Source organism: Lynx canadensis, chromosome B1, assembly GCF_007474595.2.
Source record: "Lynx canadensis isolate LIC74 chromosome B1, mLynCan4.pri.v2, whole genome shotgun sequence".
NCBI classification, from domain to species: domain Eukaryota; kingdom Metazoa; phylum Chordata; class Mammalia; order Carnivora; family Felidae; genus Lynx; species Lynx canadensis.
The window spans coordinates 175899970-175921532 of record NC_044306.2 but is presented as its reverse complement, the minus strand read 5'-3'; the positions used below and the strand labels follow the sequence as shown (position 1 = coordinate 175921532).

The 21563-nt window shown below is 36.9% G+C and overlaps 1 protein-coding gene across 2 annotated transcripts in view; it reads left to right on the top strand.

Moving 5' to 3' along the window:
• The window catches only part of DTHD1 (death domain containing 1), a 73361-nt gene that overhangs the window by 7774 nt on the left and 44024 nt on the right, over positions 1 to 21563 (top strand). For both annotated transcript variants that reach the window (XM_030314062.1, XM_032593008.1), the window contains 4 exons: positions 2609 to 2788; positions 5268 to 5512; positions 17142 to 17306; positions 19270 to 19559. In XM_030314062.1, the coding sequence (XP_030169922.1) occupies positions 2609 to 2788; positions 5268 to 5512; positions 17142 to 17306; positions 19270 to 19559 (880 nt within the window). The remainder of the gene's footprint in view (positions 1 to 2608; positions 2789 to 5267; positions 5513 to 17141; positions 17307 to 19269; positions 19560 to 21563) is intronic.

Here is a 21563-nt window from a genome sequence, read left to right as displayed (position 1 = left end):
TAGGAATGAAGAACTTGTGTCTAGGACCCAGCAAATGTATTTGCACCTGGAAAACAATACCAAAATCATGGCTTACTCAGCTTTATGCCCTAGACTAGCATTAGACTAACATTTCTAATGTGACGGACCTCTGTCTAAATTTAAGAAGATTGGTATCCCCAGATAATACTAGTTTTATTTTTATCATTCATGAGTTGGGAAAATATGTTTAAAAAAATGAACAATTGTGTGTGTGTGCGTGCGCGTGCCTGGCGATAGTTATTAAGTCTATAAATTGTGTTTTGTTTATACACAGAAGACAGCATATGTGGTAGTTAGGATGTGGGTTGTGGAGGAAGACTGGCTGGGTTTGCAGAAGGGGTCCTATACTTTCTTGCTGTGTTAGCGTGGGTAAATTATGTAACCTTGCCAAGACTCTATTTCTTTATCTGAAAATGAACACAATAATAGTGTCTACCTGATAGGGTCATAGGGATCAAATGAGTAAATGCACTTAAGATAAAAGTAGCCTATAAACATGTGTTAGGAGTTAATAAATTAGACTTTATTGTAATAACTCTGAACTTCTCTACTGTCACAAATTCTTGTTTTGAAGACAGAATATAACAATTGTTAAATTAGCGTAAAGTTGACGGGAACTAAGGTTAAAGATTTTTCTGTGGGCCACCGAATTTACCATTAAACAAAATATTTTTCTTCTTAGCTTTAAGTAAGTCATCATTATTTGAAGACGAGGGCAAGGAATCAACGTTTAAAAATTCCACAAAACAAGAAATTCTTTATAGGACATCTCTTCTTTTTCTGATTTGGGACTTTTCTGAGTTACAAACAAGGTTATACAGTAGAATATGAAAGCTAAGCTTGTTCTAATTATTTATTCCAATTCATGTCCCTGATACATTTTATATTTAGTCTAGGAAGACTGCATGTATAATAGTCTGATCAGCATCGCCCTTGATTGTGGCTTTTTCATCTTGACCAGTCTACGTGACTGACATTATAAAAGCAAAAACTGTTGATAGTACATGTGACTTTCACAAAATGGGCAGGCAAGATGTTTAGTAAATGGATAATCAAAGCAAAAAGGAAAACAAAATAAGAGGTCCATCCTCTACTAAAAATACAAAAGCATAGGCTTTTTATAATTTTCCAAGGGTAGTTATCCCCATTCTTAGCTCAAAAATTTTAAACTCTGGAGTCCTTCCAAAATTTTATGTGGTTCATCCAACATTTAAGAATGCTAATTCTAGAGTCAGATAAACAAACCATCATCAGACTTCTGTTCGTGGCAACTCCCATGCTTAAAAACACTTCTGGTTCCCAGCATCTGCCAAATGTGCAGAAAATGCACAGCCACCACCACCAGCTCTGGGAAGACTTTTCTTTCTTACTTCTCACCGTTTTCCCTTCAGCCGATGAAGACCATTCATCTTGCCCTGAAGTTTCCCGATGACGGTTTCGTGACGTGATATTGTGAAATGTCTTCCTCAGTTTTTAAATGATAGATTATTTTCCGTTGTGAGTGTCCCTGAAATGTTTGCTTATGTGTGTGTGTCTGCATATTATCCACTCATGCTGGGGGGGAGCCGGACTGGGGGGACACATGAATAGACCAAATTACCAATACACCAATAGAGCCTTCCTCCTCATTTTAAGCTTTGGTGGTTACACAAATAGATCATTTTGCTTTCCTTCATGTGCTCAGTTCCCTTTTGTATGATAAAAAAAGCTTCAATATGTGACCGCATATATGCATTACAAATGTAAATGTCAGTATATAAAAAATAAACACAAATGTCTCTTTCCAGTTTTTTTTGTTGTTGTTGTTCCCACTGCATGAAGGGGAAGAATAGAAAAATGACTTTGCTAAGAGATTGTGAGCTGTCAGAAGGAAGAATTTGCTGACGGTACAGGTGCTTTAGTGTTTGCATAAACTACCCAAATAATGAAATTTGGAATTTCCTAAAACAGTGTTGAATTTTCTGGGTAAAGGCCAATAACTATTAATTTTTTTAAGTCTATTTCTTTATTTTGAGAGAGAGAGAGAGAGAGAGAGAGAAAGAGTGCAGGGGAGGGGCAGAGAGAGAGAGAGAGAATACCAAGCAGGCTCTGGGCTGCCAGTGCAGAGCCCAGTGGGGGCTCAAACCCACGAACCATGAAATAACGTGAGCTGAAACCAAGAGTTGGATGCTTAACCAAATGAGCCAACCAGGTGCCCCTAAAGGCCAATATTTAAAGTTTATTCTGGTAAAGGAACATAGGATTCCAAAAATAGTTAATATTTATGAAAACACTAAATGGGACTGTTCATTCATTATACATCTTGGGGGGGGGGATTTAATTTAAATTTAAAAATATATTTATTTCTCTCTTTTCTATCACATAGTCCAAATTTGAGAAACTAATATCGACTTCCACCTCATCTCATGAAATGACCAACCCTTTGGTGTTAATGAAATCTTTCTCAATTGTGAGAGATTACAGGGACAGCAGATAGACTTTTTTTCTTTTTTCTTTCTTTTTTTTTTTTTTCGCAGCAGAGTATGTACAGCAGATACTCCCTGAACAGTGCCGCATTAATGTCCTTTCATGTCCTCAATCCATACAGGGGACCTGTGCTGAAGTCAAAGTGTACAAGTTGGGTATCTTTTCTGTTGTGTCTTGTTTAAAGAAAGAGTCCTTCACAGTAACAAAGAAAGGCCATACTCTTAAGCCAAGCATGGATTCCCGAGTGTCCTTAAATTACCCTCCAGGAGTTTTTGGCTCATCAGTACTGGTACAATTAAAGGTAAATGCTAAAAGCTGGTAAGTTTCTTCTCATAGATTTTGTGGGTCATCAAATATAGTCCCAAAAGGATAAAGAAGATACCACTATTTAATATAACAGTAAATGAATTCTTCTCTTATACTTTTCTTTTTTATCCTTTTTGTCTTTTATTTAAATTTTATTTATTAATTTATTTCAATAATAGAATTTAGTGATTCATCACTTAAATATAACACCCAGGGCTCATCCTAACAAATGCCCTCCTTAATGCCCATTACCCATTTATCCCATTGTCCTACTCAATACCCCTCCAGCAACCTTCAATTTGTTCTCTATATTTAAGAGTCTCTTATGGTTTTCCTCCTTCTCTTTTTATCTTACTTTTTCTTCCCTTCCCCTATGCTCATCTGTTTTGTTTATTAAACAAACATATGATATTTATCTTTCTCTGACTGACTTATGTTGCTTAGCATAATACACTCTAGTTCCATTCATGCTGTTGCAAATGGCAATATTTCATTCTTTTTGTTTGCCAAGTAATATTCACATATATATACATATATACACATATACATATGTATATATATATGAATGTGCCCCTTCAAATCAGCATTTTTGTATCCTTTGGATAAATACCTACTAGTTTAAGTGCTGGGTTATAGGGTAGTTCTATTTTTAATTTTTTGGGGAAACTCTATACTGTTTTCCAGAGTGGCTGCACCAGTTTGCATTCCCACCATCAGTGCAAAAGTTTTCCCCTTTCTCCACATCCTAGTCAACATCTGTTGTTGCCTGAGTTGTTAATTTTAGCCATTCTGACAGGTGTGAGGTGGCATTGCATTGTGGTTTTGGTTTGTATTTCCCTGATATTGAGTGATGTTGAGCATCTTTTCATGTGTTTATTAGTCATCTGTATGTCTTCTTTCAAAAATTGTCTGTTCATGTTTTTGCCCATTTCTTCACTGGATTATTTATTTTTGGGGGTGTTGAGTTTGATAAGTTCTCTATAGGTTTTGGATAGTAACCCTTTATCTGATATGTCATTTGCAAATATCTTCTCCCATTCTGTCAGTTGCCTTTTAGTTTTGTAGATTGTTTCCTTTGCTGTGCAGAAGCTTTTTATTTTGATGAGGTCCCAATAGTTTATTTTTGCTTCTAGTTTCCCTTGCCTCTGGAGACATGTCTACTAAGAAGTTGCTGTGGCTGAGGTTGTTGCCTGTTTTCTCCTGCAGGATTTTGATGGCTTCCTGTGTTACATTTAGCTCTTTCATCCATTTTGAGTTTATTTTTGTGTATGGTGTAAGAAAGTGGTCCAGGTTTTTTTTTTTTTTTTTAATGTTTGTTTGTTTGTTTGTTTATTGAGAGAGAAAGAGCGTGAAAGGGATAGGGCAGAGAGAGAGGGAGATACAGAATCTCATGCAGGCTTCATGTTCAGCACAGAGCCCAATGTAGGGCTTCAACTCACGAACTGTGAGATCATGACCTGAGCCAAAAGGAAGAGCTGGACGCTTAACCGACTGAGCCACCCAGGTGCTCTTCTTATATTTTTAATGACCGAACATACAGTGTTATCAGTGATAAAGTGAGGATTTGGAGCATAATGAATCTCATTCCAAAGTACATCCCTGCTTTATTTGAAAGCTTTCTTAGCTGTGTGTGTGTGTGTGTCTTGATATTTATTAACAAAAACATATGTTGAGTATCTATGATAGAATTGATGCCAGAATTTGGAACATTCATATGATTCAACATTTGCATCTGAGAGGATGGCAAAAAAAGAGGCTAACCAATTTAAATATTTATGATTATGAGTATTTGGTTATATTTAATTATAAAACATCCCTTTTCGGGAATGAGGATTTAATATATACAAACACCATTTGCAAAGTATACACAAGATATGATAGAGCATCAGTGCACATTTTAGAAGACACACTTTCTCAATATTTTCTGTCCTTCCAGTCTAGACTCTCCCCTCATGTTCTCCTGTTTCTCTCAGTTATTGTAAGTGGTTAACGAAGAAGAAAAATTAGGGGAAAAACCCATATTATGAACTATGTATTCATAAGTATTTTCCATAAACTTTGAAATTTTAGAATTATGCTAGCTATTTTTATTAGCACTCTTGTGTGAGAGGAAACAAATATAGTCTTCTTTTTCTAGTTTCTAGTTTCTTGTTGATCTAACAACAGTTCTAATTAGAAATTACGTAAAATGTCTATTTTGTTTTCTAGGTCATTTTGTTGCCTACAATGAGTATTTCTCAGTTATTTATAACATTGGACAAGGAATCTAAATTCAGAAAGACTTTGTAAAAGGCGGGCCAAATGCTGTGTTTTTTAATAAATTAATTCAGTGTTGCTTCCAGTCAACAACACATAGAGAAATATATAAAACTGGATTCTGTCAAATTTTCAGAAAATTGGCTTAGAAATGTGCTGATACTTTGCATCTTTTGCTATCAAAATATAGGAATATATGCATTTTTTTCCTTACTTAGGTCCAACCAGTTGACCCATCTTTGGTGGCATATTTAAAAACACAGCAAGATACTTCCTACCCGGTGATATCAACAAGCCCGCTGATCCACATGAAGCACCCTTTGGTACATCCTTTCCAGAAGCCAGTCACTGTATTCCTACCTTGTTCTCCACACCCTGATAAAAAAAATCTTGCATCTGAGATAGATCATAAAAGAATGGCTAGTGCCACCACAAAAAGGATCATACCACTGTACCTCAACCGGTGAGCTAAATCCTTGTATCTCTGAGTTGATGATAAACAAAGAAATGTAAATAATTTAAAAATGTAATTTGATGTCATATATTTAAAAATCATTATTGAAATATCATGCAACATTTTACCATAGATATAAAATATTGTAGACCCATGAAAGGTAATGATTTTAGACCCACAAAAGGCCCAAATGTATGCTATGTGGTAGGGTAGACACACAAGAGGTAAAATTAATCTTTGCTTTCAAAGAAATTATGACATGGTTAATTATAAAGAAGTGGTACAGTGATTTTAACTTCTATATTTAATAGTGTGCTCTTAATGTAGGAAAAAGATTAACCTGAACTTTTCTAAAACAAAATTAAATTTGAGTTTGTATTCGCCATATCGGTGGAATACAGGTGGATAATCCCTTAATTTTTGTGATTACGCAAAATCCCCACCAATGAGACAAATATACATATTGAGTTACTTGTCAGAAATGACATTGGAAATGAAATGCTAACCTATTTCAGAAATGACATTGGAGATGAAATGCTAACAACAAATAGGTTACACAGAATAATCCCGATCTTAATTCCTGTTCTTTCATTTAATGCTTCTTTTTTCTTTTCTAATGAAAAATGTAGAAGGGAATGTTTCTGTTCTTCACTTCTGAAGGAAATATTTTTTTTTTCTTTGAAAAACGAAGAGGGAGAAACAACTTCAGAGACTTAATTGAAATACTATCTACTATTAATTGAGAATCTACTGTGTACCAGGTTTCCTGTGTATATGGTCTTATCCAGTTTCCCCCACCCCACTTTATCTCCATTTTATTGGTGAGAAGACTGAGACTCAGTGATATTAATAACGTGTATAAGTCACTATACCTACCAAGTGACACAATCTTGGACACCCTTACATGTCTCTAGATTTATTTATGACTCTATGTAGCCATCCTTTATTAAGTTTGAAACTGCAAGGCTGGAAATTGAGATGTGGATTATTTGTCCTTTCCCACAATGTTTGCAATTTAGGGCAATAGTAGAATATTAGGTTGAGGCTGGGAGAGGAAATTAAACTTTCCCTTGTGTTAGATTAAGTGAGAGAACATAAAAATATAGACATGATCCAGTTATATATACTTTTGCTACTTGGGATGGAGATCTATTTATCTATCTATCTGTCTGTCTGTCTGTCTGTCTATCTATCTATCCAACCATCCATCCATCCATCCATTCATTTATATCTATATAGATATAGATATATAATCTTCCAAATGGCAGTTTAGTTAATCCATGTTCCTGTGTACCAATGTAAAGTAAGTTTTAAAACCAGAAATATCCTGAAGCTTCAAATTTAAAATGTACCAGTCTAATAGATTAAAGACATGCTATTTTAAATATCCCCTGAGATACATATATATTTTTTATTTGTTTTTATTAATTTTTTAAACATTTATTCATTTTTGAGAGACAGAGAGAGACAGAGCATGAGTGGGGGAGGGGGCAGAAAGAGAGGGAGACACAGAATCCAAAGCAGGCTCCAGACTCTAAGCTGTCGGCACAGAGTCCAATGTGGGGCTCGAACTCATTTACCATGAGGTTATGAAGTGAGCTGAAGTTGGATGCTTAACCGAATGAGCCACCCAGGTGCCCCCATATATAGTTTTAAAGATAAGAACTTAATCCTAAGAATGAATTCTTACCAGTAACCTGTTGCTGGAACCTAGTATTTCTACTATATATAGAGGGTGGATGGCAAAGGATTAATAAAAATAATTTGTGACTGATATGTATTTTCCATCATAAAACAAAGCAGCTCCATTTGCAATAAATATGATAGAAAAATAATTAGCTTGTCCCTGATGGTCTAATCCCCTAGTCTGAGAAATAGAAATTTATCCCTGTAACACACAGATACCATTTTTGGATCTGATTAGATCAGTGTTCCTTTGCCCCTCTTTTGCTATATTTGCACATGCCTCAGAAATGACAGAGCAGAATGCAAAGAGAAATTGGAAGCAGCATACTGCATTGTCAAAAGTGAAATTCCTACAGGTATAGAGATAAGAGCAGAGGCGAGAGGAGCCCCAGTAGAAATCATGCTGAGGGTGGCACATTTTCATACACTTAATTGATTCGAAACATTTGAAATCCAGTTTTTTTCAGGTAGAAGATTACACAGTGGTACTCCAGATAAATTATACTCAGGGAAAACGATTAGACACTGAAAATTGATTTATAAATTATACACATGGATCTGCTTTCCAGATCTGAGAAAGAGATTCAAGTGGCTACCAAAGCGAGTGGACAAATATTCATTCAAGATTAAGGGAAAAAATACAAAATCCTACCTGATTTCCTAAGGAAAAAATTGTAACATTAATCAAAAAGATTTGAAAAGCGGAATAAAAACACCAAAGAACATACTATGGAAATAAAGAAAGAGAGCATCATTCTGACATTTCACAGTAACTTGAATAATGAGAATCACAGTTACCTGCAGAGTATTTTAGAAATCTGTTTTGTAAGTGTAGTATGATCCAGTAAGCAAAATTTCTGAGAAACAGAAAGCCATCAGGATAGACTAGAAAAAGACAAGAGGACAACAGGATAAGATACAAAGATAACAAGCAGAGATGAAAAGGGACCAGTGTTTGATAAGGAGTCATTTGAAGTGATGTCACCTAATAATTACAGGTATCATCAAAGGAGCAACCAAAACAACCATAAAAGAAGCAATAATCAAAGGCATAGTTGAATTTGATTTTCTGACGTTGATTAAAGCCTTGACTTAGAAAGTGCTGATTGATTACTAGACACAATTTATGAAAAAAAAAAACAAAAACAAACAAACCCATACTTAGGCATAACATGGAAGATTTGAAATGCACATTTAAATAAAACATAATTCTTTAACAATCTGTTTAGCAGAAGCAGACTAAGTAAAAAGGAATAAAATCAGTCTTGCCTCAATCTCATTCATAAAAGTACAAAGCAAAAAGTAAAAAGGAAAAGTTTATATGGCAAAAGGATAACAGAAGGAAAACAAGAAAACAGCATGGTGATATTAAAGAGAAAAGATGATATAAATAAAATCATCAGTTATATTAAACAAATATAAATGGAGTAAACATAATTTATACTGTTGTTCATCTTACACAAACCTTTAATATTTTTAAAAGCTTCTATGCTGTATTTGAGATGATTTCCTCATATATTTTACCTTTTTTATATTTTGCTATTATTTATTTATTTATTAAAGTAAATTAGGTTTTCTTTTTTATTTTTTTCAGAGAGAGAGAGAGCAAGTGGGAGAGAGGAGTAGAGAGAGAAAGGGGGGGGGAGAGAGGGGCAATGGGAGAGAGAGAGAGATAGAGAGAGAGAGAGAGAATTTTAAGAGAGAAAGAGAGATCCTGGGATCATGACCTGAGCCAAACTCAAGAGTCAGACACTCAACTTGAAATGCCCAGAGTCTAAGGGACCCCCAAAAACGAACCACCAGAGTCCAGAGTCAAAGCTAAGCAGCAAGGGTCATTTATTGCAGGTTCGAACCTGGACCTCCGCGCACTCGTTGCCGGTGACGACGAGAGGTCCTGAGAAGTTTTTACACCCCTTTTATAGACAGGTACAAACAAGTCATGGGGAAATCAGGAATACACAGATGTGCCAAGCAACAATGATTGATCAGAAATACACGGATGTGCCAAGTAACAATGGTTGATCAAGAATATACGGTTGTGCCAGGCAACTATGATTGATCAGAAGTACACGGATGTGCCAAGTAACAATGGTTGATCAAGAATATACGGTTGTGTCAGGCAACTATGATTGATCAGAAATACACGGATGTGCCAAGTAACAATGGTTGATCAGAAATACACGGTTGTGCCAGGCAACTATGATTGATCAGGAATACATGGGCGCGCCAAGCAATTGTACAGAAGCGGAACAAGCTGGTTAAGCTTGGTTAAGTTTCAGTTTCCTGTAACTTAAGCTTTTAAGTTTTAATTTTCTCAGGCCTCTCAAACTGACTGAGCCAACCAGGCACCCTTACATTTTTACTGTTTTTTTTTTTTTTTAAATCAGTAGTTTCAACTGTTCATTTCAATCATTGTAACTCTCATTTCTAAAAAAAGAAAAAAAAGATATCGATATATTTTAAAAATCTTTTGTTCTAAGATGCTCTGTTTTTTCACTATGCTTTCTATTTCTTTCGTTACCCCCTTAATCATTGTAAACATACTCATTTTACAGTTTTATTGAGATTATTCTATCACCTACCTATTAGCATGATGTTTAAGATTATCTATTAGCCTGGTGTAATCTAGTACCTTGTCTATATGCTAATTCCGTCCTTAGAAATTCATTTCCAAGTATTGATTATGATTTTTAGATCAACTTTTCTTTTCCCCCTCCCTCCTGCCAGAGCAGCTTTGTGTGTTTGTTGCTTTCTTGAGCCAATATTCAAAGAGATTTGGGTTGTTTTTATTGTTTCTCATTTTATGGCCAGTGCTGCCCTTTTGGGATTCCAGTTTTATGACTGAGTTAGTTCCAGCTAATAGCTAGAGGCTGTATCTGATGTACCCGATAATATATTAAGCTCCAGCCCCCATTCACCTGGTGTGTATGCACAGTTAGTGGGGCAGGGTGTGTGTGTGGAGGAGACTGATGAGGGTGGGAGCTTCCATAGAACCAGTTGGTCATGTTCTGTGGGGAGAGAAGAGAATTCCAACTTTTTGAAGTGTGTTTGTTTGTTTGTTTCCGATCTAAGGGATTTTTTTTTCCAGCTTTTGAGTTCTTCTACTTTCCTGTGTGTGTGTGTGTGTGTGTGTGTGTGAGAGAGAGAGAGAGAGAGAGAGAGAAAGACAGAGACAGAGACAGAGAGAGAGACAGAGATTTTGTCCAGCATTCCTGTGTAGTGGGAAGATGGCCATTTGTCATCAATTCAGTTGGCCAAAGTACTAATTTCTTTTTTTTTCTCCATCTCTTTGCTCTAGTGTATGGTCTTTCTGCTAGAAAATTCTTTTTCCGTCATGTTTAGGTGAAGAACTCTGGTTTATTCTGTAAGTAGTAGCTTAACTGTGTCCGTATCTGTCAAGACATTCTAAGATCTCTAGGAGGGATTGATTTTTCCTCTCTTGGCGTCAGCCACATTCTTTGTGCACATCCTATGTCCTACTGTAGTATCATTCTCCTTTCCATTTATCATCACTCAGCATAAGTATAACATTGTAGGTGTTAAAAAAAAAGTTGTGTGAGTTAAATAAATTAATGAAGAAATTTATGGAAATGTAAATAGTATTAGTAATCCTATGCTTTGTAACAACACTGGATTAGTATTTTATACTATGCTGTTGCTATTAGCGCTAGATATGGTGGATGCATTTCTCTATCCAGTGGAGCATTAAACAATAAAATGAGAACCTGTGTCAACTATTTACTTAACATTCTTTCATGTGCTTGCTTTGGCAGCACATATACTAACATTCTCACATCAAAGGGTGAAAACAGTTGAACATTTTCTGTGGAAATAGGAACACAGTGAAGCACTCCATGCTTCATAAAATAAAAAAATGGTGAAAACTAGGTGAGGCCAAAACATGGTCTAAATATGAAGAATTAGGGGCGCCTGGGTGGCGCAGTCGGTTAAGCGTCCGACTTCAGCCAGGTCACGATCTCGCGGTCCGTGAGTTCGAGCCCCGCGTCAGGCTCTGGGCTGATGGCTCGGAGCCTGGAGCCTGTTTCTGATTCTGTGTCTCCCTCTCTCTCTGCCCCTCCCCCGTTCATGCTCTGTCTCTCTCTGTCCCAGAAATAAATAAACGTTGAAAAAAAAAAAAAAAAGAAAAAGTTCTATTTAAAAAAAAAAATAAATATGAAGAATTAGCGGTCTTTATTACATTACATTCCTCTATGTCTGAATGGTTTCTGGGGAAAAGATGAGAGTCGTTTAATTATGAACCAGAAAAGATTTCTTTACAGTAGTGAAAGGTGAAATTAATTTGTTACATAAAAACTTATTCCATATTATATAAGAAATACTTTAGAGAGTCAGATGGGTAAATATTTTTGCTCATGAAAAATACTCTTTCTACATATTGTCATTGGTTTTAAGATTATTATGTTTAAATGTAATATGTGAGTCTTATATGACAATATCTGTAAAATATATGCATCATATGGCATGATAATAAAATGAACACGTTGGTAAAACTACCACATAACTTAAGAAATCAAAAAGAAACCATCACAGAAGAACAGAATTGGAAGACTGACACTATGTGACTTCAAGACTTACTACAGAACCACAGTATCAACAGTGTAGTATTGGTGAAAGAATGGGCAAATAGACCAGTGGAACAGAATAGAGAGCCCAGAAATAGATCTACATAAATATAGTCAACGGATTTTTGACAAAGAAGAAAAGGCAATGCAATGCAATAAAGACAGTCTTTTCAACAAATAGTGCTGGAACAAATAGAGGTCCACATTAAAAAAAAATGCAGACAACACTTATGCCTTTCACAAATTAACCCAAATTGGATTATAGGCATAAATGTAAAATGAAAAGCTACAAAACTCCTAGAAGGTGTTTTCACCTAATTGCACCTAATAGGTGAAAATCTAGATGACCTAGTGTATGGCAATGACTTTTAGATACAACACTAAAGGCACAATCCACGTTAGAAATAATTGATATGCTGGACTTCATGAAATTAAAAGCTTCTGCTCTGGGAAAGAGAATATTAAGAGAATAAGAAGATGAGCCCCAGAGTAGGAGAAAATATTTACAAAAGGTACATCTGATAAAGAGATGTTATCCAAAATACACAAAGAACTCTTAAAACTTAACAATAAGAAACAAAAAAACTTGATTAAAAAATGGGCCAAAGACCTTAACAGACACCTTAGCAAAGAAGGTGTATGATTGGCAAATAAGAATCTGAAAAGATGCTCCACAGCATATGTCATCACTGAGATGCAAATTAAAACAAAAATCATACAAATACACATCTATTAGGATGGCCAAAATCCAGAACACTTACAACCTTAAATGCTGGTGAGGATGTGAAGAAGCAGGAATTCTTATTCATTGTTTGTGGGAATGCAAAATGGTACAGCTATTTTGGGAAACTTGTGGTTTCTTACAAAACTAAACATACTCTTATCATACTATCCAGCAATAGCACTTCTTGATATTTATTGAAAGGAGTTGAAAACATGTCCACACAAACACCTGCATATGGATGTCATATAAGATCTATTCTCAACTGTCAAAACTTGGAAGCAATCAAGATGTCAAGAATGGATAAATAACATCCGTACAATAGAAAATTACTCAGTGCCAAAAAGAAATGAGCTATCAGACCAAAAATACATGGAGGAATCTTAAATGCATATTGCCAAGTGAAAGAAAACAATCTGAAAAGGCTACCTACTGTATGATATATACTGTATAACATTCTGGAAAAGGCAAAACTATGAAGACAGTAAAAACGTCAGTGGTTGCCAGACATTGGAGTGAAGGAGGGACAAATAGGCAGAATATAGAGGGTTTTTATAGTGGTGAAAATACTTTGTATGATGCTATTATGATGGCTACATGTCATTCTACATTTGTTCAAACCTACATAATGTACAACACAAAGTTAACTCTAATATAAACTATGGTCTTTGGGTGATCATGATGTATCAATGTAGGTCCACCAATTGTAACAAAGGTACCACTTTGATGGGGGATATTGATAATGGAGGAGGCTATGCATATGTGGAAACAGGAGGTAAATGGGAAACCTGTGCATCTTCCTCTCAATTTTGCTGTGAACCTACAACTGATATAGAAAAAAAGAAAAAAAAAAGAAAAAAAAAAGAGAAAGAAAGAAAGAAAGAAAGAAAGAAAGAAAGAAAGAGAGAGAGAAAGAAAGAAAGAAAAAGGGAAGAAAAAGAAAGAAAGAAAGAAAGAAAGAGGAAAGAAAAGAAAGAAAGAAAGAAAGAAAGAAAGAAAGAAAGAAAGAAACCATCCTTGAAAAGTTTCCAGTAATGCCTATTTCTACTTGTAGAACCTTGGGATATAACTTCTTTTCTTTAAAGTTTATTTATTTTGAAAGAGAGAGGGAGCACAAGCAGGGGAGGGGCAGAGAGAGACAAGAAAGAGAGAGAATCATAAGCTGACAGTGCAGAGCCCCACACAGGACTTAAACTCACGAGCCTTGAGATCATGACCTGAGCCGAAATCAAGAGTCCAATGCTTAACTGACTGAGCCACCTGGGTGCCCCCTTGACAGATAGATCTTTTTTATCTTGGAAAAAATCTTCTGAGTGTCTTTCAGTGGTGTGACATTAAGGCATTTATCTCAGAACAACATACCAGGGCACTGTTAGACCTGAGAAAGGCAGCTTGGAGTGGACACCTGTTGCTTTGTCTACCCAGCCACTTTAATTTTTGGAAATTGTACCACAAATTCTGGAAAGTGTTCTTTCCATCCATGTGGATCCAATGGGAGTTTCCATGTTTTTTAATGTCCTTGTTAATTATAATTGAGCACTTGACCCGAAATGGGCCAATTATAATTGCCCCAATGCCTGGAATTTTGGGTACGGAAAAAGTTTCACCTCAAGAAAAAGGCAAAATCAGTAATTCTTGAATAAACAAATTTATTTAATGAAGATTATATTTTATGGAACTCTTAGTACATCAGAATTCTCTGTGAACTGTGATCAAATGCTAGCCATTGCTAGACAATAGGAGATGTGAAAGTTTGCTAATAGCATATATAAAAGGAAGAGTTTATTTGCAGAGTTGTCAAGAACAGCTGGGATAGATAAGGATGCTTGCAAATCATTTAATTTCAAGAGGAGGTATAATCTATTATCATACTAAAGTCTAAATGTGAGATTATGGATGCGTTAACTATACGGTAATAATCATTTTGTAACATATCCATGTAATAAACCGTTACATTTTACACCTTAAACTTACACAATGTTATATGTCATGAAATCTAAATTTGATCTTTATATCATTGAGGACTCTTTTGATTTTGAGTGTCAGAAAAGCAAGCCCAAAGTTTTAAGGAAAAAGGAATTCTTTGGTTCATGTAAACAAAAAGTCTGGGGATATATTTATCTTTATATTCTTCTTCAACCAGAAAGAACCTAGTCTCTCTCTTCTCTTTCTGCCCTCCTCTGTGCCAATTCCATTCTTTGACATGCTTGTCCCTCATGCTGGCAAGACAGTTCCATCTTGCTATTCCAAGTTCAGTAGAAGGTGAAGCTCCCCATGGATATGCATAAAGGCCCTGAGAGTTATTCTCACCCTAAATCAGTTACAAACCCATCACTGAACAGATCACTAGGACTGGGAGGAAGATGCACTCTACAGGGTAGGCTAGGCTAACAAAAACTTGAATTCACCCAGGGCTGATGACAACAATCCATATCTCACACATGCTGTGTTGTCCTCAAAGGCAGGCTGTCTCTTGGTTATCCTCACTCCAGTACCCAGGCTGAAAGGCAACCACTTTCTGGCTGCTGTCATGGGTAGCAGAAGAAAAAGCTTTGAGTAGATGCACACGAGCAATTAAATGCTTGGTCTCCAAGTGACATTCACTGTTTATTAACTAGAACTAGTCATATGGCCCCCACTCAACCACTGGGGAAAGGAAGTGCGATCCTATCACGTGCTCAGAAATCAGAAAAAATGGGATTTTTTTTTTAAAGCAAACTTTGTTAATGAATGCCAAATGCACTATATGCCTCAGGCTTTAGACCCGCCTGGACCTGAGAGTAGGGTTCAGTTCCGCTACTGCTGAGAACCTGTAGGTCCCCAGAAATGTTCAGACCATTGGGAGAAAAAAGTTAGGAGTTGTCATCAGAAAAAAAAAAAAAAAAAAAAATCAATCATGCATTTAATTAAGTAATTTTCTAGTAAATGACCAGAGTTTTGGATTCAGTGTCAGTGTATTTTCCTGTGTTAATAAATTATTAACTTCTGGCGTGCCTGGGTGGCTCAGTTGGTTGGTTAGGCTTCCTATTGTTGCTTTCTCATGGTTCCTGAGATCAGCTCTCCCCTCCCCCCATCGGGCTCTGTGCTGATAGAGCAGAGCCTGCTTGGGATTCTGTCTCTCTCCTTCTCTCTGACCCTAACCCACTTGTGCTGTCTCTGTCTCTCTCAAAATAAAATAAGTAAATTTTTAAAAACTCCACAAAAAATAATTAACTTCCAAGTGTTATAAAATTTACTCTATTTGTGGTTTTAAACCAAAAGCCAAAAACTAAATGTTATTTCTTCCCCTATTCTCCATATTTTAAACTGGCTGATTCCCTGAAGGAATCAATAGAATCTAAAAATTTCAGAGTAGACATTTTAAATCAAGTTTAGTTCCTAATTTATGGCTTATTGGACAGCTCAACCTGTAAAAACTAAGGTGGTTTTAGAGCCATAACTAATCGTATTCACAAATAAGGATGTGGGATTCACACTTGGGTCTTCATTCTTAGTAACTAGCTAACATGGTTTTTACCCCTTGTGACTTGTACTATCATTAGACCTTCCCCCCCGCCCCCCCCCCCTACGATGTTCAGTATCAAGGACTTTTCTTCCTTTCTGAGGAACAGGTATCCATTTAAATGAATTCAAGAAAAGAGTTTATTGTAAGGTTATTCCATCTCTAGGACTACATGGATTCTTTCATTTTGATTTCTCTCCTTTTCTCTCTTAGCATCTCCTCTATTTTTTTCCTTTATTAATACTCTCTGTGCTAATTATTTTTATAGCCCAGGGTGCCGTAGCTAAATGACAGCAGTGACAAGTTATAATCTCTGGTCCTCTTAGTCAAGTTCCGAAGAAAAAAGATAAAATTTGCTGAGTGTTGAAACTTGGTCTACTGTGAGTAAATTCAGCTCTGGTTGGTGGAAGGTATCACATGGTACATTCAAATGCAGGTTGAAAAGGAAGGGGGACTGTGCAAGAAAGCTAATTCGCTATGTCTGCTGTAGGAATTAGGATAAAAATATTAATTCAATTGATGTAGGTACTATTTAACTCTATGATGTAGATACTATTGTTACTCTCATACTATAAATAAGGAAACTGAAACAGAGAGATCAAATAACTTGCCCATTGGTCATATAGTTAATAAGATTCAGATCCACCCAGGATTTGAAAGTAGAAAGTCTTGCTCCAGAATCTGTGGTCTTACCTGTTAGGTGCCCCCACTACTCTTGGCTCCCCTGAAGCATCTGGGTTTTCACCAGTGACTTTATTAATGTTTTGGGGGTGTCCCCTTAACTCTCTTGCCAGTAATAAAATGCTTCTCATTTTCCAAAGTTCACGTCAAATATTAACATTTTCACTTTGCAAGCTTCCCTGAGCACCTTCCTTCTGTTTTCTAAACCACCTTGCGCATTCCCTTAATTATCACACCGATCACCTTGCCCCATATTTGGGTAATACTATAATACTGTACTCTTCAGTAGAGCAAGGGCTATATGTTTCTTATCTTTGTGTTCCCGGTGCATAGAGGAATTACTGGCACATAGAATACATTTAATGTACTGTTATTGGATTATTTGCTTACTGAAAGAATTAATGCATTAAATAAGATTCATGCTACACAAATTTTACCAGTTTCTCCTCTCCTACCATTGTACAGGACAAAAAGCACTTCCATAAGGAAACCTGGGAACAATGCCTGTGAATCTTTGAGATTACTGGGATTCAGAAGTGGAGACAGTGGTTGGTTTGGGCTTGAGAATGTTGTAGTGAGAACCATGCAGAGTGGCTTGATATCATTTGAATTGCGCGAACATTTAGAGAGGTAATACAATACCTGTAAACAATACAAGTTGACGGTATTATATCCTGATGAATTATAAGTGATGCTTACTGAAATGAAATTATAGGATTAGGTTTTTATGCCTCATATAGGAATATAAATAGTTCTTCAGGGTGTGCTGAAAACACAAACCAGAATTGATATGAATATGCTATCTATAATTTCATTCATGATAGTTTAATAAGTGCTTTTGGAAATCACTCATAACTTAGATTTATTTTTAGAGATTTCCTTTAACTCCAAAATAGTTTGAAAACAGCACATTTATGAAATTCCATGAAGACAGTAATTAACTGTTCATATTATGCTAATCTCATAAGCATGTATATGTAAACTGAATTTGTTATTTCCGTGCCCTTATTTTGCCTTCCTCATTTCCATGTTTTCTAGACAGCTAATTATGAGAAGAGTTTTAGACAGTTTTAAGGCTCATGAGGAGCAGACACTCATAAAGAGAAGGCAATCATATGTCTAAAGATAGCTTTTATTTCAAAATGGAAGATCTTACATCTACAGTTGTCTCGGGTCAGAAGCAGAGTTTAATATGAGAATTTATTGATTTATTGAGGGAGAACTCTTAGGTGAACCCTGTAAGGGAATGAAAGAAATGAGTAAGGCAAGGGAATAAGCTGAGAAAACCTATGGTTTCAGCAGAGGTTTTACCTCAGCCTGGTACCTCCGGGAAGCTCAGGAGTCTGAGTACCAAGGAGGCTGGTATACACCCCTGCATCAGTCAATCCTTGTCTGTGGGTGCAGGGATTCTCTGGCTGAGGGCGATCATGTAAGGCAATTTTGTGGAGAAGAGTTGGGGGATGTGTGTGAGGGGGTAAGGATCCAGCCCAGAGAGGGATGTCTATATTAGTCTGCCAGGCTGCCATAATAAAGTCCCACAAACTAGGTGGCTTAAACAACAGAAATGTATTGTCTCATAGCTCTGGAGGCTAAAAGTCCAAGATCAAGATGTCAGCAAGATTCGTTCCTTCTGAGGACTGTGAGGGAAGGATCTGTTCCAGGCTTCTCTTCTTGGCTTGAAAGTGTCCATTTCTATGTTCACGTGACATTCTCCATGTATGCACATTTCTGTACCCAAAGTTCCCCTTTTTATGACACCAGTCATATTGGATTAGTGTATATCTAATGCCCTGACATTAACTGGATTACACCTGTCAAGACCCCATGTTGAAATAAGGTCACATTCTGAGGTACTGGGGATTAGGCCTCCAACATTTAAATTTGGGTAGAGTGGACAAGACTCATCTCACAACAGGTCTATTCATAACGATTCTGACACCACAGTGACAGAGAAAATATTTTAATCTCTACTTAATTATGATATCTATTCTTTATCCTGTTGGTAGTAAATGAATTATCTTGATTATCTTTCTCTTCTAGTTGGAAATTATAACCCTTGGTGATGCTAGTTAAAATACAATTTAAAATATGCTGCCATATTTAGAGCTGATCTGACTCTGGGGGATTTCTTTGTGAACATCTGTTTAGAACTTGGTTTGGTTTGAATCGTTTCCTGACTGCCAGGAGGTTCATTAAAGTCATTCAGGAATCTAACTAGTTGGTTATTAGAACGCTTGATTTTATTTTATTTTTTTAATTTTTAATTCTTCTAATGTTTACTTATTTTTGAGAAAGAGAGAGAGTGAGACAGAGCGCAAGCAGGGGAGGGGCAGAGAGAGATAGAGACAGATTCTGAAGCGGGCTCCAGGCTCTGAGCTGTCAGCACAGAGCCTGATGCAGGACTCGAACCCACAAACTGCGAGATCATGACCTGAGCCGAAGTCAGACACTTAACCGATTGAGTTACCCAGGGGCCCCATGATGTTTTTTGTTTTTTAACGAAAGCTTGGATGATAATGTGTGTTATTTGTTATCAGTGATATTTCTGAGACTGTATGTTTCCCTCACGTCATGCCTCTTTGCTCCCGTGCAGGTTTATTGTGCTACACCTTTCTTCTGTTGTGGAAAATAGCCTTTTGGTTTCTTTCGTGAAAGCTCTAGAAGAAGCTATGCTCAGCACCACTGCCTGTGTTGTGCTCTGTCACCAGAAAGACAATCCACATAAAGTAGTCATTCTAGTGGTTCCTTCTAAAGATTTAAACCAGGTGCTTCGGAACTTGCGCTTGGAATCGTTCAGTGGCCCTCCAGAGTCTTCACGCTGCTTCCAAGTCAAAGAAGGAGAACAAATTCTTTTAAGATTTACTGGAAATATATTTGCTTCAAGTAAGTACAAAGACACCTTTTTGTGTGCTCTATGGGCTAGCAGCCACAAGCTTCTGAAGGCCTTCGTTAAACTTGTATCACCAAGGAAAACTTCAGAGAACTGAGGGGAGGCTTATGAAAAGTAGGGAAAGAAAAAGACTTATTTGCTTTTTGCTTCAATCTCTTTCTTCCCTTATTAGGGATGCATCTTCCCTTACAGGCTGACTCTAGAAGGTGACACTCTTCTAGAAACAGTCTTCTCCGTGAATACTCTTGAATCCGAGCGAGGATCATCTCTTTCATACACCCTTGCCATTGCCTCCTAAATGCCCCTCTGTCTCCACTAAGAGCCATGTGAAGTCTATTTCTATGCAGGAACAATAGTGATCCTTTAAAAATATAAATCATGCCTTATTGCCCTCCCCCCACACTAAGCACTTGACAATTACCTCTTATTCTACTTAACATAACATCCAAACTCTTTCTTATGTCCTACAAAGAATCTAATCTGGGATCAGCGGACTGATCACGACTCCCAAGAGATGTGTATCTAGAACTATATTCCAGTGTGATTGTCTTATTTATACTTCCACACATTTTATTTTATGTATTTAAAAGTCCACTCTTGGAAACAATTAATAGGTTTCACCAAACTCCAAAAGGGTTCATGGCACAACAGTGGCTAAGAACCTCTGAGGTAGATGACATACCTTGCTTACCTCTCATCCTCATATTTTTCTAGGGCTTTTTTTTTTTTTTTTGCTTCCATTATAAATCATACCACAATGTGAAATTATTTTATTTATTTGTTTACTTACTCTTTGCTCATACACTTATGTTCTTCCCCGGAATGTAAATTCAGGAAGGTACTGGCTACGTCTTTCCTGCTGTGGATCCCTGAGCTTAGAAGAATGCCTGGCCCAGGAAAAGCTTTCAATAGGAATGTAGTGAATGAGTGAACCTATGGAAATACTAAGACCAACAAACAGGGTGAATGAATACGGGAGGTTGCAGGATAAGGTAGGAGAAATGAGGGAAGAGATCAGAAAAGGAGATAAAAGAAAGAGAAGAGGAAGAAAAAAAGGAGAACACAGAGAGAAAACAGCTGTGTGAGAGAAGAAAGAAAAAGATTTTTGGAGAAGTTGCCATCCCTCCCCCATTTTTTTTTTTTTTTTAATTCAACTGCTTCTCTGTAACTTATTTCCTTGGGATGGAATAGAATCTAACAGGTAATGTATGTAAAGGTGAAGTGTAGGGGAGAATTCAGGCTTGGGGTTTATGGGGATTTCTGGCTCAGGAATCTTGCAGTAGAGTTGACTTGAAGTAATATTCTCTGTTCACTTATAAATCGACACAGATCTCATTGATTTTTAATGGTGCCTATTTTCTCTCTGATTCTGGAAATTAATCCAAGCTCTGTTGGCTCTTTGTTGTCACAAAAATGATGCAGCTTGAAGCTGAGGCTGCCCTTTTCTGTATCTAAGAAACGAGACCCAAAGTGTCCCAACGTGAACTGTCTCTTCCACTTGCGCATGCGGAGTCCCAGCCGTCTGAGTCAGCTGGCAGGACTTAGTGAGTGAGTAACGAGGGTATCAGAAAAAGGGAAAGAGAAGGGTGAAGAGATGAAGGAAGGAAAGTACTGGGCTTCTGAAGCAGAAACCACAGTGTCCACCCTGGAACAATCTCTCTAGGAGACAGTAAAAAACTGGAAGTGTCCCACCCAAACTAAAGATGCCAATGATTTTCCTGTAATATTTAGGACAGCAGCTGTGTTTACCTAGTGCCATAAACAGGAGTGAGTTGCTATGCTTCTCACAGGCAGTGGTACCGAGGGTAAGAGTTCTTGAGGTTAGCCAGCCTGTGTGCAAATTCCTCCATGTAAGGAATGGGGAAGAACTCATCTTCACTCAAGGGAAATGAATCAGGCAAGATGCCAGGTTTGTTTCTGCTTTGCCTTTCCTAGAGACCTATGCTCGGATCTGTGGCCTCACTGGATTTCTCTCCATCTAAGGGGAGCAAGATTCT